This window comes from Vicugna pacos, chromosome 5 (assembly GCF_048564905.1).
Source record: "Vicugna pacos chromosome 5, VicPac4, whole genome shotgun sequence".
NCBI classification, from domain to species: domain Eukaryota; kingdom Metazoa; phylum Chordata; class Mammalia; order Artiodactyla; family Camelidae; genus Vicugna; species Vicugna pacos.
Genome location: NC_132991.1, coordinates 72,581,555 through 72,603,984, shown reverse-complemented (window position 1 = coordinate 72,603,984; position 22,430 = coordinate 72,581,555). Strand labels below are relative to the sequence as shown.

Sequence of the window (22,430 nt, the reverse complement as noted above, 5' to 3'; positions counted from 1 at the left end):
AATTGGTTATTGTATTTTATGTCTTAAAACACTTTCATAGAAACAAATGTGAGCAAAATTCAGTCTTCCTTTAATCAATATTGATCCCCTTCCCTCTTGTCACTTCATACCCAACAACCCTCTTGCATTAGTTACCCTGACAGTCACAGTGCTATTAACTTTGTTTCATCAGATCAAGAAGGGACTCCAATAATTAGTTCCCTACATAAATGCATGTTTGCATCAACTTGTGCAGTAAATGTTTTGAGTAGCTGCTCTCTGCCAGACAGTGGGTATACGGTGGTGAATGATTCATACAGGCTGTTCCTGTATGAATCATTGCTTGGTTGTTCCTTCACACAGGTAAAGTATCTTTCCACTTACAAATAAGCTATTTTTCCAGAGCATAGTTTGTATATAATTATGTACCTTTTAAATAACGAAGTTTTTTTTTTAAGTGGCAAAGATAAGACATTTTCTTTTTTCCCTGTACAGTACTACTTCTCTTTTGATGGAAATAAGAACCTATACTTTACCACTATTCCTACAAATGCCACAGGTAAACCCTTAGGTTCAGAATCTAACTTGGTGATTGGACGTAACTGAGCTGATACTATGATACTGTATGTACATGGTATTTTGGTGAGGGAGCCCAGGAATATCCAAATATTTCCTTGATCTAGCCATCCCTGTGACCTGTGAGGTTTCCCAAGTACGGTCAGAATGCAAGGTACTAAACAGTTTATAGGAATTACAATGAGGCATAGTGACTGGTGAGTTTCACTGTAAGGTGATCAGGTGAGCCAGACTTTCTATTGGGGGATTCCTCAAATGGCAGAATCTAGATGTCTTTTCTCACAGTTTTCCTACACAAGTATTCTCCTATCTGCTGCCCTGGAGAAATACAGGGGTGGGACTAGAAAGAGGGACAGATGGAGTAGAAATAATGCCTGGCTGTTAGCATTTTGTAAGATTAGTAAGGGACTGAGGGCCCCATAGTTAGGAATGTAGGCTTTCCCTTAATCTATTTTTAGCTCACTCTCTCAGCCTATCTCTGTTCTCTCTGGTGTCTCAGACTGAGAATCATTCCTATTCAATTTCTACAGAGAATTAACCCCTAGGCATTGGTCCCCTAGTGGTGCGGGAAAGGGGAGGAGATGGGAGTCCAGTATCCCAGTAATCCTTCAGCTGATTTCACCCTCATTTCCACTGCCACACCTGGCCTTACCTCACTCCCTAGACCCCCAGTATCCAGTGAGTCCAAATACTACATCTCTGGGGGAGTTCTGTGGGACTAAGTACTTTGCTTCTTGTATTCCTTCAGGTTCTTGGGTTGTAACTATCAAGTCTAAGTCACATCACATTTCCATCAATTTTCAAACTTCCTATAGATCTACTGACATCCCTCATCTGCAGTTGTCTCCTTGTCTTTTCTTTGTAATTTATTTCACCACTGTTTAGTGGGATTTTGAAAAGAATAAGTAAGAATGGTGAATACACTAGCTTATATAGAGAGATTTAATATGCATTCTTACTTGCATTTTTTTAAAACTGAATTTTCATCTTCTTTTTGACAGATTAGATTTGTCACTGATTCTCGAGCGTAAATACTGCACATTGAGGAGAGCGAGCTCTTCAAGGCAAGTTTATGGGCTACTGTCATTACCTAGAATCCTAATCTCTTCTCTTTCTTCCTCCAAGTACTAGTCATTTTTTATCCTATCCATTCATTCATATCCATTGGATGTTACTCCTTCCCCTCAGTTGCCCTGGAATTCCTTATGTATTCCTGAGGACAATTAGGGGAGTTTTTTGTTGTTGTATTTTTAATCAGAGGGGCTCTGCAGCAGTGGGTAAAATACTTTTATTTGTCCCTTGTTTAATGTGTAATTTATTAATATATGAATTTATTAATCAAATTTTTAAAAAATTAAACAGCATGTCTAAGGGGAGGGTATAGCTTAGTGGTAGAGCATGTGCTGAGTATGCATGAGGTCCTAGGTTCAATCCCCAGGACCCCATTAAAAAAATAAAAATAAATTGAATAAATAAACCTAATTACCTCCCCCCCACCAAAAAAAGGTAAAATTAAGTAGCATTTCTCTAGATATTCACATACTGCTTATATAAATAACCAACCTAAGTGTATGAAATTTAAATAAATTTCCCTGAATATTTAAACATTGCAGATTAAATCAAGGGCTTCTAAACATTTAACTAAAATTGCAAATTCAATATATCAGATTCTCTTTAATGTCTTAACATGTTATGAGACAGAAAGAGCCCACAATGTTATAATGATACAGTAATAGTTACACATAAATAGGATATGAGTATTACTATTTCAGCTTCTTGTATTATTATTTCTATTTCTTCTGAGATTGCCTGTGTGAGTAGTTTTTATATCTTTCTGGACACTCAGTATATTAATTAGACTCAAACACTCAAGAAGAGACAGCATCTTAGACCAGCTGAGGTTGCAGGATGTTGGTAACCGTTATGTGCCTTGAGCCTTAGGATGAGTCCGTTATTCGTTTTTGTATCAACACTTGTTACAACATGAGGGTCTTATATCCTTCGTGTTTCAGAGATTTTGATGCTTAGACACTTGATATCTTTCCTAGAAATGAAGTGCTCTTCAAGTTTTGTGTGGTTGTCAGAACCTAACTCTTGTTATTTATGGTATATTGACCTGATTTGTCAGTATAAAAAGAAACATGTTGTCTCATGAATATATCAATATTCACGAGGTTCATGAGTTCAACTCCAATGTTTCATTCCCTTGGGAAGTTAACTTCAAATTTCAAATTCTGGGGAATTTGGGAAATTTATTATCGTAGAACCCATTACTGGATGTTCTTTAATTACTCGTGACCTATGCTAGTTGGCTGCCGTACTCCCTTTCTACGTGATTATTTTATGAGACTCCCAGTCCCCCTCACTCTGCCATTGGTTCAGTTCCTAGTCTCTGTTTGGTTTTCTACTTTATTTTACTCCTTCCTATTTTAACTTGTATGGAAACATGAATATAATCTATACTTTATAAACAGATACATACTTATATGTCTGTACTCTGTCTTCTTAACATCAATAAGGCATTAAACATATACCATTTACTAGTTTATGTTGGAAATATCTTTTTCTAGTCTTCACATTCACTTCCTTCTTTTGAGTATTATCATGAACTCTTGGCTTCGTTCTAATTCACTATAATTATTTGTTATTATTGTTACTCAAAATATCCTAACTTGGCCAGTAGACAACCCTTGGGTTAGTTTTAGGAAAAAAAACCAAACAAAAAAAAAAAAAAAACCACTCTTGATATCCTTGAAAGTATTTTGTCAGGCAGCAAGTTGTTTCAGACCCATCCTAATTTTTTTTTTCTGTCCCAAGGCACGGCCTTAACTGCTATCCAAGGAATCTGGTTCCCTTTTAGTGGAAATTAGTATTAGAGATGAAAATCTGGTTCTAGGGATATACACAAGAATTGGTGATGGGCACAAATGCTGTTGCTGCTGCCAATGATACCGTTAGGCCATTTTTTTGGTGACAGTCAGATTTTTTAAGATTACTAAATTCACAATAATTATTTTCAATTTGGTAGTTTTTCTTATAATTTTTCATTTCACCAGCCACTTACTCCAACAGACAGCCCCTTATATTTAATCCAGTTTGAGAATCATCAGTTTGGCACTGCTGTTTGTGACGAACAGGGAGATATCCCTCGTTACATGCCCCAAAATGTGCTTTTCAGGTTTGAGATTCTCCAAGTCCTGAGCCTAGCTGGGGCTGCCTGAGTTGCAGTAGAAACATTCTATTTTCTCAACTCTTTTCCTGAAACAGCAACATCTGACTTCAGTGTCATTCCTTTTTCCTTGGTTATTCCTCTATCCATCTTTAAAGCAGATCCAGCTGCCTTTTATTAAAGGTTCACCTTGATGGTCAGGGCTAAATATTGATCAGTGGCTTGTGTCCCCTCAAATGCCCCTTTTCTCACTCAGGATTATACACTTGTTCTCCTAACACTCCTGCAAAAATTTCTGCCTTGAAAAGGCCCTCCGTGGGTCTGTACTGTTCAAATGAATCCTACTTGCTTTCACAGTAAGGCATTTAGGGCCTGGACATTGTATTTTGTGTGGTTTCCTGAGAGATTTCCATGAAGGAAGGCCCTGAGCAGGTTTCCTCAGAGATTTACCATTCCTGCTTCCTCATCTAGTCACCACCATCTTTAGCCTTGACCAAATAAATGGTGTTTGAAGGAACCACCTTGTTTCTGGATACTCCTGCTTCTCGCTAGAATCTCTCCAATACTATAATCACCTTGTGCAGTTCTAGTGAAGAAGAAAAAGGAATTTCCCCAACCACCTGTATTGACTTCTCTGGCTGCAGCTTTGTTTTCTTAAAATTGCCTAGATCCTGGCTTATGGGTTCATTCCAGGCTTGCTCTTTTGTTTGAATTTGAGCTCTTCAATCAAACCATGATTCAAATCTGGGGTCTACCACTTAAATAGCTCTGAGACTTTTATAAGGTACTTAACCTTTCAGAGCCTGCTTACTAACTGTAGTATAGGTGGAGTAAGTAATCCCTAATTGAAGATTGTTCTAAGGGTTAAAATAATGCAAGTACTTAGTCCAGTGTCTAGCACATATAACTTTATAATTTTTTTCTCTATCTCATTGGGCTCATCATTTTCTCTGAACTAATTAATAACTAGAAATCTTCAAAGAAAACTAGAAAGCAACTAGAAATCTCTAAAAATCCCAGGTATTTCTCACTTTCTTTTCTTCTATTCATTTAGGTTGGCCTTTAAGATACTAATTATATAAAACCGTTTCCCTACAGTTCCTTTTCCTCTAACCCTTAATAGTATTGGCTCTTTTGCTTTCTGCCATGTGAATAGCCAAAGCTAGGTTCTAGGCAAGTTTTGTTTGCTTAAAATGCCTTTTATTCATTCAGTCCCCTCTAATCTGTCATTGTTTCTAACCCAACGAAGTTGAACAATGCAGAGGTATTTCTAGGTGCAGAATTTCAAGTGACTTTGGCTTTTGATCTGTGATGAACTTTATTTTTCCTTCTATTTCTGTCCAAACTATTCATACTAGGTAAGGAAAGCAGAAACATTCACCTCAATGCCTACCTTACATCAAACCTCTCAGCAGCAACCCAAGAGCCAAACCAACAGACTGTTGTTCCTTCCCCGGCAGGCCCAGATTCCACAGCCCCGAGGTAAGGCTACATTCTTGGCACAGGTCAGAGTGAAAACTTAGATATGGCTGTTACAGTGCTTGCACCTTATAGTCAATCTAGAAAGCAATGTTCTATCTTGCAAATCAGTATTTGTCCCCAACACACTCACACACACAACCCCCCCCCAGCTACTATGTTAAAAGTAAGCCATACGTCTATACTGTGTTATCTAATAAAGACAGTGCACTGAGACAGAAAACCATTTCAAGGTAAGAAACAAAGGTGATCACACTGGGCCGTGCCTGTCAAGTTGTGGATGCCCTTCCCCCACTATCCATTATGCTGGCACACACCTCTTTTTCACTGAACACATTTCATCCTACAAACCCCACCCTCCTCACTTGTGAGTACCTAGCAGGGAACCCACTGCTTCTCTGTTATGCTGAAGCTCTAGAACAATAACTGTAATTCTTATAAGAAATAAGTTGCTCTTTTCTTTATGGTCAAACCCTAAGATACACAATATGCAGAGTTGTCACTTTTAAAAATTCCCCCCCATTACCAATGTAATAATGCAATCCAGTCTGCAGCAAAGAGAAATACTATAGGTGGAATAACTTTATAAACTTGTGCCAAACCCCACCCCCCCTCCTTCAATTGGCTTTCATTCCTTGTATCTCTGGATCATGGAAAGGCTAACACAATTAACTTTAAACAATTTTTATTACACAAAGGTTGTCACATAATTGGATATTTCTCTACTCTGTACACAATTATTGTTACTCTCCACAGAAAGGCTGCTTCTTAACTTCTCATCTGGTGATGGCAAGTACTAAAATCCTGACTTTAACAGAATAGTAGTAAAAATGCCTCAGTGATTTAAGTTGAAAGCAGTACATTGGTACATGGCTCTTATTCTCATTTATCAGGAATGTACAAATGTCTTTATTCAAAAAATACAAAATAAATTATCTGTAGGCGTGGACAATGACAGCAGTAAACCATTCTATGTTGTCAACTGAAACCAGTAACTGATGGTTATAGTGATTTTCTTAAACATCAGCCAGCCTTTTCTTCAGTCATCTCCTTCAACCGACCCCTCTTAAAGTTATTGGTGAGGAATGCTGCCTCGAGCCTCCTCTCACAGTTCATTAATGGTAAAGCACTATTCTAGGAATTAGAACATCCCGCCTCCCATACCACCTCCCATTCCACCCATTCCACCCATGGCAGGATCCTTCTCTTCCTTAGGAATTTCTGTGACTACAACTTCTGCTGTAGTTAACAGAGAGGCCACTCCAGCAGCATCCAGCAATGCCGTTCTTACAACCTAGGGGAAGTTTGATAAAATATTACTTTTCCTTAGTAAAAAATAAACTAGACCTAATGAAGAGTTCTTGAAAGTATTCCTGACAGTGGTCAAACTATTTACTATACAGTTTATAGTCACTATTTGATAGTGGCCAATTACTTACCTTAGTTGGATCAATGATTCCTTTTTCCACCATATTCACAAAATCTCCAAGCATAGCATCATAACCAACTTCTGAAGAACTCTGCAAAATTTTCTCAACTATCAATGATCCTTCAACACCGGCATTCTTAGCAATGGTCATTGCAGGAATTTTGAGTGTTCTTTTAATAATTTCTATTCCTATAAAGAAAATAATTTTTAGCAAATTAATTTTAGTTCTTTTGTATTAAAGCACAATTCTACTCGTAAGAGTACGGATATTGAAAAATTCCAACTAGGAAAATACCACAGATCAAATCATTCCTCCTGAAAGACGTGACACATCTTTCATCTCTCTCTGACATCAGCACTATTCTACTTTTGTTATTCTGGAAATTGCTTTGTGACTTCTTGTTCCACTTAGTGGGCAGCAACAACATAATTCTAACAGAGTCTAAAACCTGGCTGCAAATAAACTAATTTCTAAGGTAACTTTTTACCAATTTTTTGATCTTCATTAGCTGGAGTTATTGAATCCAAAGCTGGAATGCACCGAAGCAAGGCACAGCCCCCTCCTAGAACAATGCCTTCTTCAACAGCAGCTCGTGTAGCATTAAGGGCATCAGTAACTCTGTCTTTCTTTTCATTTACTTCAACATCACTTGTTCCACCAACCTGAAGATTAAGAAAGAATTCCAGTTAGTATGGCCTCTGCCATTCAAGATGCTGACTGCCAGGAGTCATTAAAAAGCATCTAGTTTACTTAAAAAGCAATTTTACAAACGCTGCCTATTGAACAGTTAACAGAGTGAGTTTAGTGTCAGACTCCAGAATGATCATTGAACATCTTCTCCCACACAATCCCCCCACTACAAGTTCAATTCTGGTTTTAAGAATATTTCAGTAAAGAAATTTTATAAGTAAGTATCCCCAGAACAAAATGGATTCCCTAAACATTTTGGTTACATGGCATTATTGGGGAATACCACTGAAACGATCATTCTTGGGCTCAGAACCCAAGAAGCTTATAAAATACAACAATGAATCTTACCTTCAGCACAGCTACACCATCTGAGAGTTTTGCCAGACGTTCATTCAGTTTTTCCTTTTCATATTCACTGGTTGTGATATCTAACTGCTCGATGATTTCTTGAATACGCTTTTCAATTTGAGCTTTGTCACCTTTTCCTTTCAAGAGCATGGCATCATCTTTGGTCACAATGACCTCTCCAACTTTTCCTAAGTCATGAGGCTGAACATCTTCAAGATTTAGAGTCAGTCCCTCTTCTCCAAATACCTACGAAAACATTAAAAAAAAAAAAAGAACCAATTACAGATTATACTTTTTTCATTATATCAAGTTTATTAATATATCACACAGGTGTTTTGATGAGAGAAACATCTTGTAATACTATGTTTCTTTGGAACATGAGATTTCAAGACCATAGCTAGTCCAGACAAAACTGAGTATTGTCTTTCATTACATTTCCAACTTCTCACTTAATCCTCAATTAATATTAGCTTTTTTGAGAAAAGTATAAACTCATCTAAGGCTATTCTTTTAGTGGAACAAAGACTAGACCCTAGGCTTAAACTCTAAGTCCTGTCTTTCTACTACATTCCCGAAAACATGGTAGTCAACAACCCATTCTTGTGCCAGAGTCCTGACAAGTTAAACAAAGGGACCTTCGCAGTACTATTTAATCCAACCTCCTCCTCCCCACATCCAGCAGAAACACAGATTAGGTGAGCTGACAGTAGTATCTGACTGTGAAAATGTGAATTCTCCTCATAAACCTCAGACCTGGATGTGTGACTAACATGCAGTAAACCAAAATCACATTTATTTTACTTACTGCTCCACCAGTAGCAATAGCCATGTCTTTAAGCTGGTTCTTTCTATTGTCACCAAAACCTGGAGCTTTGACTGCTACAACCTGGAGACCAACTTTCAGCCTGTTAAGAACAGTTATTAATAAGATTTAAATTTTACAAAAAATACCTGTCTAGTTCTTCAAGTTCTGACTAAGGTTTCTTAAGAAGCTGAACTTCTAAAGATTTTTTTTTTTTTTTGCCACCTGGCAACTTTTAGATAAATTGAGACAGGAAAGAACAATTTATCCACATTTTTTTGCTAGTGTCTGCTTACCTTCTTAATGTAAACTGCTGACCTTACATCCCCATTGAAAATGTGTAAGTTAAATATAGTGATAACTATTTTATAGATTGTGAAGATCAGAATTACTATATACTAAATTTGGGGGTCATCTAGTCAGCAATTACCCCTACCGAATGGGTTCCATTTAGTATTAAGCTCCTATTAAAGTCAAGTTTGAGCAGCTCTTTCTTTTTTATTGAGATATAGTTGATTTACAGTAAGTTTTATGTGTATCACATAGTGATTCATAATTTTAAAGGTTATACACTTCATTTACAGTTATTATAAAATACTAGCTATATCCTGAGCAAGCAGTTTTTAATTCAGTTCCTTTATAAATGTAAAATACTGCTGATAATAACATTAAGTTTACGTACAATTTTTATCAGGTAATGAACTTAGAACATAAAATTTATAAAATGCCCAGTTGAGACTAGGCTGTGAAATGGAAGGAATATACAAACGTTTAAGACAGAAATGATCAATTTTATTAAGAAGTCAAATAAAAATCAAAGTTAAACTCTGATGGTATGCCAAGTAAACTGGAGATCCAACTTTACAGCTACCAGTAAAATGGCTCCATGAAAACTCCTTAGGCCTGCTTTTTCTTTTTCCTTTTTTTTTTTTACTTCGGTTTCAAATCCCACAACTCTAGGGCTTTTTCATAACCCAAAAAGCAAATCCAGGCTAAAAACATTCCAGGATAATTCACTTAGGTCGGGTCAAGGTGTGCAATTCTCTAACATATACCTGCTATTTCATTTGTGTCTTTCCATTATAATAAAATTGGAGAATCTCATTTCTAATATACCTCAGTTCTAAGACTAGGAAGAACATGTATTTTAATAATGCCCTAAGGTAACTGTTTGCAGCATTAATATTACCTGTCTTACAGTAGAAAATACATCAAATTATAGATTTAAATAATTAAGTGAACAGACCTCAGCTTACTTCAGGTTGAGGCCCAATCTCTATTTCAGACTATACATTAACATTTTCTCTTTAACATATTATGTAAAATACCAATGGCTAAATACACTTAGATTAGAATGATAGTTGTTTGTTTATCTCTTCCCATGCAAAATTATAATTGGGAAAATATTTTTCTCTGGAAGTCTTTTTTTAAAAACAGAAGAAAACACAAGTCAGTCACCTTCAAAACAACTGTAAACTCTTAGGCTATCTTATGAGAAAGTTGCACAAAACATTAGGGCTCTGGGACCCCACTCAAAAAGACAGAAACATGACTGGACTAAGGGTTCATGAAGCACACCTACACAGCCCTAGATACAAACACAAGCGGTTTGGTGTGGAGGTACATACTGGAGATTTCAATCAATACAAATAACTGCCTTTCAACTGGAAATGTAAACCAAATACCACTGCCTATTACCTGTTCAAAACGAGTGTACTCAGAGCTTCTCCATCCACATCTTCAGCAATTATGACCAAGGGCTTACGGTGAGCATTGGCAATTTCAAGAGCAGGAACAATGGACTGGACACTAGAAATTTTCTTTTCACTCAACAAAACATAGGCATCTTGGAATTCACATTTCTGACCTGCAAAAAACAAGGTCTATTTCTAACCAACTTCAGAACATTATTCTGAAAATGACTGCAATTTATTTAAGTGAAAAAGCTCTAAAACAAAGTTCCAGTACACTTTATGTTAAAAAAAATTTTGGGGTTATTCCTGGGTTCTATCCCCAGTACCTCCCTTTAGAGAAAAACAAAAATCAGTTACTGATTTACTTACCTTTTGATGTATTAATAAAGTATGGAGAAATATAACCTCTATCAAACTTCATGCCTTCAATAATTTCTAATTCATCATTCAGTGTTTTTCCATCCTATGAAAATCAAAGAATTCGTTATATGAATTTCACTTAAGAAACACTAAGGTTCCAATTACAGACTAATTTTTATCAGGTCCTCACTTCTCATAAGGAATCCAGGTAGGACTACCAATGCCCCAGGGCATCCAACTCCTTATCTGCAAAAGTTTCAAGAATGCACATTTGAACTAATTTTTACATCTATCATTTTTTATTTATTTTTGTCTTTTTATATTTTTACAGTATCATTTAAGTCAGGATGGATTTCCTCCTAAAGGCAAAGTTTAATAGTTCACACAAAACACAGTAAGCACTCTATTCTATATAGGTGCCTATAATACCCATGAAAAATGAAATATACTTTTGGAAACACATATAGATCAAAATTTTTTTAATTTTGGGGAGAGGAAATTAGATTTATTCATTCATTTTTTAAAATGGAGGTACTGGGGATTGAACCCAGGACCTCATAGATGCTAAGCATGCACTCTACATCACTGAGCTACACCCTCCCCCCAGATCAAATTTTTGTACTTGTAAAACTCAGATTTCATTATCAAACACCTCATTCCAATCCATCATTAAAAACACACTTGCCTTTACTGTGATAACGCCCTTTCTTCCAACCTTTTTCATTGCATCAGAAATGATGTTACCAATTTCTTTGTCTCCATTTGCAGAAATCGTAGCAACCTGAAATAATGAAATAACTCTTCCAAATAAGGCTAGTGTCCTCAATCAACTCCCCTACCCTCTCCCAGTTTCCAAATTGATACATCCTTGGTGGGAAGCTAGAAGGACGGTGACAGTGGTGAGACGGGGGAGGGGATTTTATGGCATAATTCTAATGGTTGTTTTCAACTTTTAAAATTCATTATTTACCCTCATTATTTTTGAAAGATATGAAATAAACACACAATTATTCTTTTAAACAGAAACAGAAGAGAAAAGGGAGGCTGACCCTTATTTTTACCCCTTGACAAATGTGGCAGTATTACAAATTAGTGACAAATTACGCAACTTTGATAAATGGACAAGGAACATTTTCCACACATACAAATGAGTTTTTATTTGGAGCCATTAGAACTAAAATGACAACCCATTTAAGATTCAAATTATGGTCACTGCATTACTTTCAAATGCTTCAGGAGCAAGAAAAATGCTTCCAATGACGGTGACTGGGAAGTATTGTTATTCTGACACTAGTTTGGTAATTATGGAACAAAATCATGTTACTAAAACTTTAAAAAAATTTTATCATAAAATATTACCAAAAATTTTTGTACCTGGGCAATCTCTTCAGGGGTTGTGACAGGTTTAGACTGCTTCTTAAGTTCAGCAATTACAGCATCAACAGCTAGCATCACCCCTGGTTGAAGAACAAATATTACAGTGCTCATTCTCTCGTGGCTTCATGTCAAGTAAAATTTCTGGTTCACATTACATGTTGCAATGCCTTAATGCTTATGCACTGCTCCTGAGTCAGCACTTCTCACGTGGAGGAAGATGGCATGCACCAGAACGGGAACTTTAATAAATGAAGTCCCACAGTGCCAAAATTATTATGAAAATTGTATTTAAAGAAACCCAAGGTGTACAACTTCAAGAATTTCACCATCCAACTCATTCTGTGTAAATCTTCCCCATAATATGTTGTATATTTCTATGAGGGTCATCCAACACATTTCCCCTCAACTGAATGACAAAAAGCACCCAAATGGATTACAGTCCATTATTTTAAACAAGTGTAACTCTCAAGGATAAGGACTTTCTTGTGGCTGTGCCCTTGGGTTTTTAAGTGCCTGAAACTTTCTCACTTAAAAAATATGTAACTATGAATAAAACATCTTTAACATACAGCATCCCGATGTGGATTTGAGAAGCCCATTTTGTTTGAACAGGACTAGCTCTTCCCTTCTTTGAGAAATGTTACTTCCAAAAAAAAGCAAGTTGTGTGAAAACAATTACTTTATTTGGGAAGTAACCTTAATAACCTCAATTCAACTTGTGAGTGGTTAATGCAACACACTCATTTGGATCTCAAACACTGAGATAGATGAGATTATGATACCTCAGAACACCTGAGATGCCAGTTCTCACAAAGTTATTAATGGCATCCCCCTTCACTATCCTGGTTTAAGTTTCCTAATTTGGATGATAACAAACCCTAGAGATACATAGCAATTCCATGCCAAGGAGAGATCTTTAAATTGTGGCCCAGCTCCCTAAAACAAGCAAAAATAAACAAAATGCAGACCAATACACAATATGTGCTGTTAAGAGGCAAGGGGAAAAAAAGCAAACTCATTCTGACATCCTGGGTGACATGGTTTCTTGTTTAGCCCTACTTTCCACATAACTAAAGTAAAACATCAAAACTGTATAATCTCTTTCTGTTCTGATTCTCATTAAATTTACTATTTTCAAGGTACACAATATATGCTGTAACTTCCAATATAAGCTGTTGGTTTAAGGGAGAAGTGGGGGACAGGGGATGACAGGGATGGATGACTTTGTGGAAAACAGGACTGTCTTAGTCACATTTCCCCCTTTGATACCTAGCACAGAACCCACCACGTAGCCAAACGTAAGATCACTACTCAAGAGATTTTTTTTTAAGGATTTTTAAAGATTTTTCAGGAAAGAGGAAAAACAACAAAGAATCAACTAATATAATTTAACTGATAGTTTAAAACACTGTGATAGCAATAAAGAAACACTCCTACCTCTCCTGATTTCCACTGGATTAGCACCTTTGCTAATCTTCTCGAACCCTTCCTTGGCAATAGAACGTGCTAGTACAGTCGCAGTAGTGGTGCCATCACCAGCCTCTTCGTTTGTGTTATTGGCAACATCTTGAACAAGTTTAGCGCCAATATTTTTATATTTATCCTTTAAGTCAATGGACTTTGCAACAGTCACACCATCTTTTGTCACTTTGGGACTTCCCCAACTCTGTTCAATAATCACTGTCCTTCCCTATAATTGCAGAGAAAAAAAAGTCTCAGACTCACGATTTAACTTAAAATAGGAGCAGTTTTTATAATAGGCAATTACTTGAAAGCCTCAGTCCAACATCTGACAGCATGAACCTCAAGGGCAAGCTCATCAATGTTCTTAGTTTACAAAGTGACCTCTTTGTTGCAAAGTACATAACCTTGGATGAGATGTTATAGGAGATAAAAGTCCTAGAGACCCATGTCATCTTATAAAATAAGAACACAAGATAAACTAATAGCAATTTCGTGGATTATACTGAAATTCTAGAAGTCTTCACATAATTTATACTTAAGTTTTGTCCCGTGCCTGCTATCTGTAATAGTACTGTGAAAACTTTAAAACTTGCTTTAAAATTTACTTTCTAAAATATTAACAGCAAGATAAGTACAGCATACCCTTCCTGAGTTGTTCAACATTAAATCTCAAATATAGTGCAAACAGTATTGTGGCTTTGAATTTGAACCAAAGCTGCTTCTTGTGAGGCACGCAAATACCTTATTTTACAGTTTTGATCACTTCAATATTTGTAATGTCTTCAATCTGAAATGCACTTGACTATGCATGACCCTCAGAAAGGTTTCTTCAAATTACTCATTACCCTTTACTCCCCAATCTCTTTGTTAAATGAGACAAACTTTTAAATGTGCTTTGGAACACAAGGGACAACAGGAAAACGTTAGGTAAAACTAGAACCTACAAGCACATACTTGAGGTATTATGGAAGTTACTCTCTTCCCTCTATGCTTGGTACTAAGCACTGAGAAAGAAATCAAAATCTAACTCAAGCAGGTAAGCAAAATTAATTCTACCTTGAGTTTAACAATCTATCTTGAGCTAGGAGTTAACAATTTGATTACATCACACATCGTACAAAATAAGGTTTTGCAAATTCGGTAGATACTGTTTAAAGTCACCAAAGCACTGTTCAATAGCTTTGTATGACTACTCGCCATCAACAAAATGTTATTCTTTAACAATTTCATAAATTACAACAAAATAACGATACTGATACCTTGGGCCCCATAGTAACGGCTACAGCATCGGCTAAAAGGTCTACACCTTGAAGCATTAAGGCTCGGGCATCTGCACCAAATTTTACATCTTTGGCATAAGCCCGAGTGAGATGAGGAGCCAGTGCTCTGGACACTGGCCTAATCTGGCGAAGGACTGCGGGTAATCGAAGCATTTCTGGAGGAGAAACAAGGAGATTATCAGTATACTACTAGCACTACCCATGGTGTGTTACAACGCGAACATGTTACCTGTGCAACAGAACAGGACTGTTAGAAGCGAGCTGGGCTGAGCTCTGCCAGCCACTGCACCTGGGCCTCGGAACGCTCCACAGCCCCGAACACCAGCAAATAGCGCAAGCTTTAAGAAACAGGCCGCCCCACGCCTCATCTAAAGCACGCGCACAAAACATATCCTTCCCCATGGCCACCTACCCCGGACGCTAAAAACGAGTTAATCTTTCACCGCTAAAATGGCCTTGTGAGCAAAACCCAAGTCAACAGAGAAGAGGCAGGCTATAAACCCAAATGACCAAGGTAGTAAAAATTCTCCCGAAGGTGCAAACGTCCACTGAGTAAAATGTGTCTTCATGTATCCACTAGGGGATACTGTATCAGGGCGACATGTAAGGCCGCGATGCTGGGGGCGGCGGAACGGCCCACTCTGAGCAGCCCCACGTGTTTTTCCATCAGGACACCCAAGCAAGGTCAAAGGTGGAGGCGATGTACCCCAGCTGTCCGCGGGGCCAAGGGCGGTTCCCACGCGCAACGACCACCCTCCTCGGCACTCCACACCCGGCCAGAAACGGGCTGCATCGGAGGGCCCATGTGAACACACTCCCCCGATTCCACACACACTCTCGGGTAAGCCCTCCCTGCTGCGCCCGGACCGGGCGGGAGACCCGAGAACTCCACGGCGCACGTGATGGGTCCCCGCATGGACCCACGAGGCCTGGCTCTGCGGGCCTGGGCCTGCAGCGCCCCGGGGCAGCTCTGGCTGTCGCCGGCCCGCCAACTCAGGAGAGCGGGGGAAGGCCGGCTCAGGGTTCCGAAGCGCACGGGTAAGGCGGCGCGGGGCGGCCGCGTACCTGCGGGACAGCGGCACGACGTGCGAGCGGAGAGACAGGCCGACGGCGGCGAGTGAGGGACAGAGCGCAGGGCGCACACGGCAATGAGCTTGTGTCCCCTCCCTCCGCCGCTCCCCCCGCCCCTCCGCAGCGCGCGTGCGGGCGGCGCCCACCCCCTTCCCGTCGGCTCGGGCCCGGCAATCTGCACGCGCCGCGCGGCAGCCCCGCCCCTCCTTACCCGCGCTGGGCAGGCCGGCGAGCTCAGCTCTCTCCGGCCGGCTTAGGCTAGTTCCCGGGCGGCGCGCCGTTCCAGAACTTTCCGGGAAGCGCCGCGCTGTGTGGGTCAAGGGTCAAGTCGCGTCATTTCCGGGAGGGGGGCGAAGGGCTAGTACTTTCACCTCGGCCGGCGGCCTAGAAAAGCCTAGAAGGAGCTCCTCTTTTCTTCCGCCTCCCGGTCTGCGCGTCAGGGGCCTGCGCAGAGCTCAGGAGACGAATCGCGGGGCGCGCTGCTGCGGCCGCCCCCTCTCGCGGGGAGGGGCCGGGGGCGGGAGCGACCGCGCTTGCGCGCTGCACGGCCTTTTCCCCAGTTCACGTGTCCGGAGGCCGGACTGCGGGTTTGTCCTTGCGGCAGCGGCGGGAGGGGAGAGTACGAACTGTGGGGACCGGAGTCATGGTGAGTACCGCGTGGGCCGGTGGGCCAGGGTTGGCCTGGGGTGCACGCGGAGCCCGGACGGCTCCCTTTGGGCCTGTTGAGAGGGGTAGGCGGTCACTCAGTGACCGGGCGCTGCGCTAACCCTGAATAGGAGAAGCTCCACTGACCTTTTTCTCAGCCGAGAGCTCTTTGCACGCGCGTGGAGGCAACGTGTGGCGCAGGGGGCGGGAACCCCGACTCCAGCGCGACGGCCGACCCAAGTGCAGTTCCGCAGGGCCTTAGCAGGTGTGCAGTCGTCTTGAAAAAAGCATGATTCCAGACGGAGGGAGTACAGTGTTTGCTGACAATTTCTAGGAAAATCCGAGGAAGAAGAGTACTTGACCTTGGATTGAACTAAGGTTGTTCTTAAAGCTACTCTGGCTACTGACCAGAAGAGTCACAACGACCCCTAACACACATAGGGAATGGAAAATTAAGCTTGGAATGTAGCGTTGAACGTTCTAAGGGATTTTCTTTTAGTAATATGAATTTTGGCGTTATCTTCGAACGCCACATGTCTGTTTAGCATATATTGTTTTTGTTTCAAGTTTAACATTTTTCTCTCTACAGGCAGGACAGGCATTTAGAAAGTTTCTCCCCCTCTTTGACCGCGTATTAGTTGAAAGGAGTGCAGCCGAAACTGTAACCAAAGGAGGCATTATGCTTCCAGAAAAATCTCAGGGGAAAGTATTGCAGGCAACAGTAGTAGCTGTTGGATCGGGCTCTAAAGGAAAGGTAAGGGACGACTGAAATGAAACTAATGTTTATGTGATGTGAAATGGAGAGAGTAAAAAACCTTGGTTATTATTAAAAGTAGCCTTTTAGATAGCTTTTTTTTTCCCATTTATAATAGCTTGTTATCTTAAAGATCATTTCTTTGGGGATTCATATCTACTCTCACACTAGCAAAAATGATTGTGAAATGAAATAGCTTATTTTATATGATGGAGAGTTGCAGAGTATTAAAATCAGTAGGAATAATTATGCTTAAAGATAACCCGTGGGGGCTTTTTAAGAATTGAAGGGAAATTTGAACTCTTGGTCTAACCTCTAACACTAAAATTGCCCTAATCCTTTAACCACTTTGGGCCTTGGTTGGCATACTTCTGAAAGGAACTGAAGTATGCTTCCACGCATTCTTCAATTACTGTTTAGACCTCAGACTTAATAAAAGTTTCAGCTAGATTACACATAGGCCCTTCGGGACAAATACGTTAATTGCATTGTTTCAGTTGTCTCTAAGAAAGTTCTAGCAGGGAGTTAAAGTCAGGAATAGGAAGGCTTTGGGCACTCTGCTTCTACCCTCCCTGCAAATCTGCCTTGGAGGAAAGGAAATTGAATCACAAAAGTGTATGTTCCAGAGCCAGAAAACTTCTCATAAGGAAGTTGAATATGCCCGTTGTACCTACGGTAGAGTTGAGTTTATGTTACTATTTAACGGTTAAAAACTAGTTTAGTTTTCCCAGTATAGCACTTTGAACTTTTACACTGAAATCAGGTTTTACTTTAAGCCACTGTGTGTGCATTATTTCAAAATGTAACTCTATAGTGGTGGTCTTGAGTGAAAGACTTTGATTGTATAAATTGTATCACTTGGCCACCAAGTTCTTTTTTAACATTTGATTTGAGTGAGCACACTTATTAAAGAGCTAAGTGTAAATACTTGATCAACTAGATGTCTTTGCTAATAAACATCCTTATTTTCTGAAGGGTGGAGAGATTCAACCAGTTAGTGTGAAAGTTGGAGATAAAGTACTTCTCCCAGAATATGGAGGCACCAAAGTAGTTCTAGATGACAAGGTATGTAAATTTCATAATTTTAAGAGGAAGTTAAGTATTTGCTATTAGTTTTCTTAACTAATGGTTTCTCTGTTTGCAGGATTATTTCTTATTTAGAGATGGTGACATTCTTGGAAAATATGTAGACTGAAATGTCACTATTGAAATGGCATCACGTGAAGCTGCCCATTCCACTGAAGTTCTGAAATCTTTTCATCATGTAAATAATTTCCACATCTCTCTTTTATAATAAACTAATGATATCCAAACTAATGACATCCAGTGTCTCTCAAATTTAGTTTCACTGTACTGATAGAAACATTTCCAAATAAAAATATATAAATGAATGGTTAATCTTTATTTAGTGATTTAAGATGGTTTTTAGGGTTTTTTGTTTTGTTTTTTCAAGTAACCTGTAGAGAATTCTGGGAAACAAGGTTTTCAATTTTCAAATTGAGTTTAGCTTTTATATATATACTTGATGCTGATATAAAGCCACAGATTGACACTTAAAGACAAGTAGTGACATTCTAATTTCATACATAACAAACATTTAAGTATAGTTCTTCATTTATGAAATCTATATTTTGAAAAACTTAATGAACATTTCCAGTTTTGAAAACAATACTACTACTTAGTCTACTTAGCAAAAAATCAAAGGCAGAGTATATAGTAGGTCCCATTGGCTGAGTGCCTTCTGTATGCCAGCTAGGCACTGTGGTAGTATTTACAGCTGACATTTCAGGAGGGTTTTCCAGGTGTTGGCAACTGTTGTGGGTATTTTTCCATATATCAGTTGGTTTAATTTTTAAACATAAGAGTCAGGTACTATAATTCCCATCTGGAAGATGAGGCACAGGGGAGTTAAGTAATGACTGGAAATACTCAGTAGGAAGTGACAAAGCCAGGATTTGGACATGTCCACCTGCAGATGCTAAAACTTCATCTTTTATGGCCTCTGCTACTTTGTCAGCTAATTCTAAGCACTTGATAGTTGTAATTTCAATCTTGGTGATAACCACTGTGGGGTGGGGGTGGTACCTAAAGTGTCTGCCAATTAGTAGGTATCAAGTATAACATTTGTTGAATTTAACATATAGGAAACTGAATCACAGAACTGGATAAAATAGCTTGATTGAGCTAAAGCAGCTAGGGAGAATTAAGATTTGAATGTAAACAGTCCTACGCTAGAGTTGATTGCCAAACCCTAAACTGGACTACTTGGCTACCAGCTATTTTCTGCCTTGGCAGTCAAAATTTATTTCCTAGTTTTCGTTCCTTACAAGCTAGTTGATGATCATGTCTTAAAAGTTGTTTCCCATATTTAAATTGTGTAATTGAACTCTAAATGAAATTTTAAGTGGCATGGAATAATAGTCTCCATTTTTGGTTATGTCCCCATCAGTAAAGTAGTATTTATGTGTACTTAGATGTTAGTGCCGTTTGGTACACTAAGGTTTTTGTTATATTTAGATAAAAGATTAAAAGCTCTATTTTCACAGATCCAGAGTTGGTCATCAGTTTCCTACTGTGCCCAGGCACGTCATAACCTTGTAAGCACAATTTTCCCTCTATTTCACCAGTGAGAGAACTGACTCAGATATGAGGAAACTTGTTCAAGGCCATGTGGCTGGTAAATTGCAGTTAGGAATCTAGTCCAAAGGCCATGATTATGTTTTCCCAAAACCCAAAAAAATAAGTGAGTTTTGAGATCTAAAATGACAGTTTGTGAATCTTGGTTTGTCCTTGGAATTACCTGGTATACTTGAAACTTAAGGACTCCATCCACAATGTAAGTCAGAGGGATGGGAGGGTTTTTTGTATCACAGAAGTCCTGTGATGCTTGTCTAGAAGAATTGCTAAAGATACAATTTTAGATTGAGTCTTGCCTAATATGGGCAAGAGTTTTGGCATGAGATATTTGGGCCAAAAATGAGGAATTTAGGGGTGTGGAACCATATGTTTTTGAAAAGCATGTTGTCATTCACCTTTTCAACAGAAAAATAGTAAGGAAAACAAAATAGGTAAAATTCTGACTGGAATTTTCATGATAACATTACCATTTTTTGAGCACTTGCCAGGCACTGTTTTAAACACTTACCATATAATCTTGCTAAACCGTAGTCATAGCAATCCTTTGAGGCAGATGTTCTTTGCTTTATAGGTGAATGATGCACAGAGAAGTAGAATAACTTGCTCAAGCCCACATAATCTTTTAAGTCATAGGTTGGAATTGAACTTAGGTTTGTCTGACTTCCAAGTCTGCCTTCCACTATTCTACACAAAAAATTTGGGAAATTGAGACTAAAAATTACCAGGGAGCTATTCTATCTACTATAGATAAGTGTTGTACAGTAGGTATCTGGAACTTTTTCATCTTGCTTAACTGAAACTTTATGCCTGTTGATTAGCAATTCCCAATGTACCCTTCCTCCAGTCCCTGACCTCCACCCTTCTACTCTTCTCCTTCCACTAGTTTGACTATTTCAGATACTTCATTAAGTGGAATGTAGGATTTGACCTTCTGTGATTGGTTTATTTCACTTAGCATAGTGTCCTCAAGGTTCATCCATGTTGCCAAATATTGCAGGATTGCCTTTTTAAGGCTGAATGATATTCCATTGTGTATACCACATTTTCTTTAACCAGTAGATGGATGTTTAGGCATCCACATCTTGGCTATTGTGAATAGTGCTGCAGTTTACACAAAAGTGCCAGTATCCCTTTGAGATTCTGATTTCAATTCTTTTAGATAAATACCCAGAAGTGGAATTGCTGAATTCCACTACTATGGTAGTTCTATTAAATTTCTGAGGATCCTCCATACTGCTTTGCATAGTGGCTATGCCATTTTGCTTTCCCACCAACATGGATCATGAGGTTTTATGTAACAGAGATATGAACTTGTCACATTTGTTTCCTAATTGGATGTGCAGTTTTTGTTTATTGCTAGTCAAATTTCATTCTTTTGAAAATTTAAGTTATTCATTGATCCATAATTTTAGTGTATAGTATATGTCTCACTTTGGTTTTTTAACCAATGATTATCTTTTTGCAACTTTATTGGAGTATCCATTCTTCCCTACTACCACTCCCCTGCTCCAAAATTTGAGATGTCACTTTTATCATACATTAAATTTTTAAATAAACATATTTCTGGATTTTATAGTCTGTTCCATTGATCTCTATTCCACACTTTTCAACATAAATAATAAACTTTTATATTTAAGTTTTATATGGCATTTCTTCCCCATACTTTCTCAACAATACACTTAGCTGGCTGTGAGCACTTAAGCTTCTCAGTACGGACTGCCAGATAGCTCTCCAGCATTTTCCCTGCACCCACACCAAAATGAATTTTGAACTTTTGATTTATTTACATAAAGAGTATTTAAATGTTTTCCTTCACTCTTAAGCAATCTGTATGAGAGAGCCCACTCAAACCCAGGATCTGGATCCTATGTTGCTTACATACTGGTTTTGTGACATTTGACAAACCCTAACCCCTCTTAGTTTAAGAATTAGCTGTAATAGGAGGGCTGTAGATGTCCCTAACATTTTTAGTGAAGTCTGTTATTTTCTTCCCAAACTTTAATTTTACTTAAAAATAGATAACATGTATGTAGTGAAAAATTCAAAAGGATATACACTGAAAGAGGCCTTCCCATCTCTGTGCCCCAGCCACACAGTTCCATCTCTGGAGGCAAATAGTGTAGCAGTTTATATTCTTCCTTTCAGGGGTGTTTTATGTATACATAAGTATTTGTGTGTATATGTATGTATTCTATGTATATAAAATATACATTTTTTCCTTTTAAGAATAAAATAACATTTCATACACTCCATTTGGCACCTGGCTTTTTTTGTATTAACAATTTGTTTTTAGAATTAATCTATAAAGTACATAAAAAAGCTTTCTCATTCTCTTTATAGCTGTATGATGTTTCATTATATGGATAAACCAAAATTTACTTAGGTGTTTCCCATTGATGGATATTTAAATTCTATTCTTATGCTAATAGAAATACTTCTGCAATAAATAAAATTTTGCATACATTTTTTGCACATGTGAACAAGTATATCTGTAAGATAAATTGTTAGGCATATAACTGCTATGTCAAAGTGTATGTGGACTTTTATCACATATGTACACACATTTCTCCGAGTTGCACATTTGTATTAGTTTTATCAATTAATAGTCCTATCAGCAAATGCAAGACTGCTGATTTCTTCCCACGCTCAATAATACAGGATATTATACAGTTTTT

General features: G+C 38.5%; 2 protein-coding genes across 5 annotated transcripts in view; one reads left to right on the top strand and one right to left on the bottom strand.

Moving 5' to 3' along the window:
• Positions 1-5,871: 5,871 nt before the first annotated feature.
• On the bottom strand, positions 5,872-16,199 carry HSPD1 (heat shock protein family D (Hsp60) member 1). 3 transcript variants are annotated; one of them, XM_072961528.1, is made up of 12 exons: positions 16,091-16,199; positions 14,628-14,803; positions 13,342-13,594; positions 11,902-11,984; positions 11,213-11,308; positions 10,537-10,630; positions 10,172-10,340; positions 8,477-8,576; positions 7,672-7,917; positions 7,121-7,295; positions 6,643-6,821; positions 5,872-6,497 (listed from the first exon to the last, which is right to left on the bottom strand). In XM_072961528.1, exons 2-12 carry the CDS (start codon positions 14,799-14,801, stop codon positions 6,345-6,347), a joined length of 1,722 nt encoding a protein of 573 aa, XP_072817629.1. In that variant the 5' UTR covers positions 14,802-14,803; positions 16,091-16,199; the 3' UTR covers positions 5,872-6,344. The 3 variants fall into 3 exon arrangements, with proteins under 3 accessions (XP_072817629.1, XP_072817628.1, XP_072817627.1); XM_072961527.1 differs by having other exon boundaries at positions 15,931-16,170; XM_072961526.1 differs by lacking the exon at positions 16,091-16,199 and adding an exon at positions 15,714-15,857.
• The window catches only part of HSPE1 (heat shock protein family E (Hsp10) member 1), a 29,375-nt gene continuing 23,028 nt past the window's right edge, over positions 16,084-22,430 (top strand). The window contains exons 1-4 of one of the 2 annotated variants that reach the window (XM_015249300.3): positions 16,113-16,365; positions 16,954-17,118; positions 18,094-18,183; positions 18,263-18,435. In XM_015249300.3, the coding sequence (XP_015104786.1) occupies positions 16,363-16,365; positions 16,954-17,118; positions 18,094-18,183; positions 18,263-18,313 (309 nt within the window). In that variant the 5' untranslated portion in view covers positions 16,113-16,362 and the 3' untranslated portion in view covers positions 18,314-18,435. Of the gene's footprint in view, positions 16,366-16,953; positions 17,119-18,093; positions 18,184-18,262; positions 18,436-22,430 lie in introns of those variants that run through there. The other variant, XM_015249301.3, reaches the window with a different exon arrangement.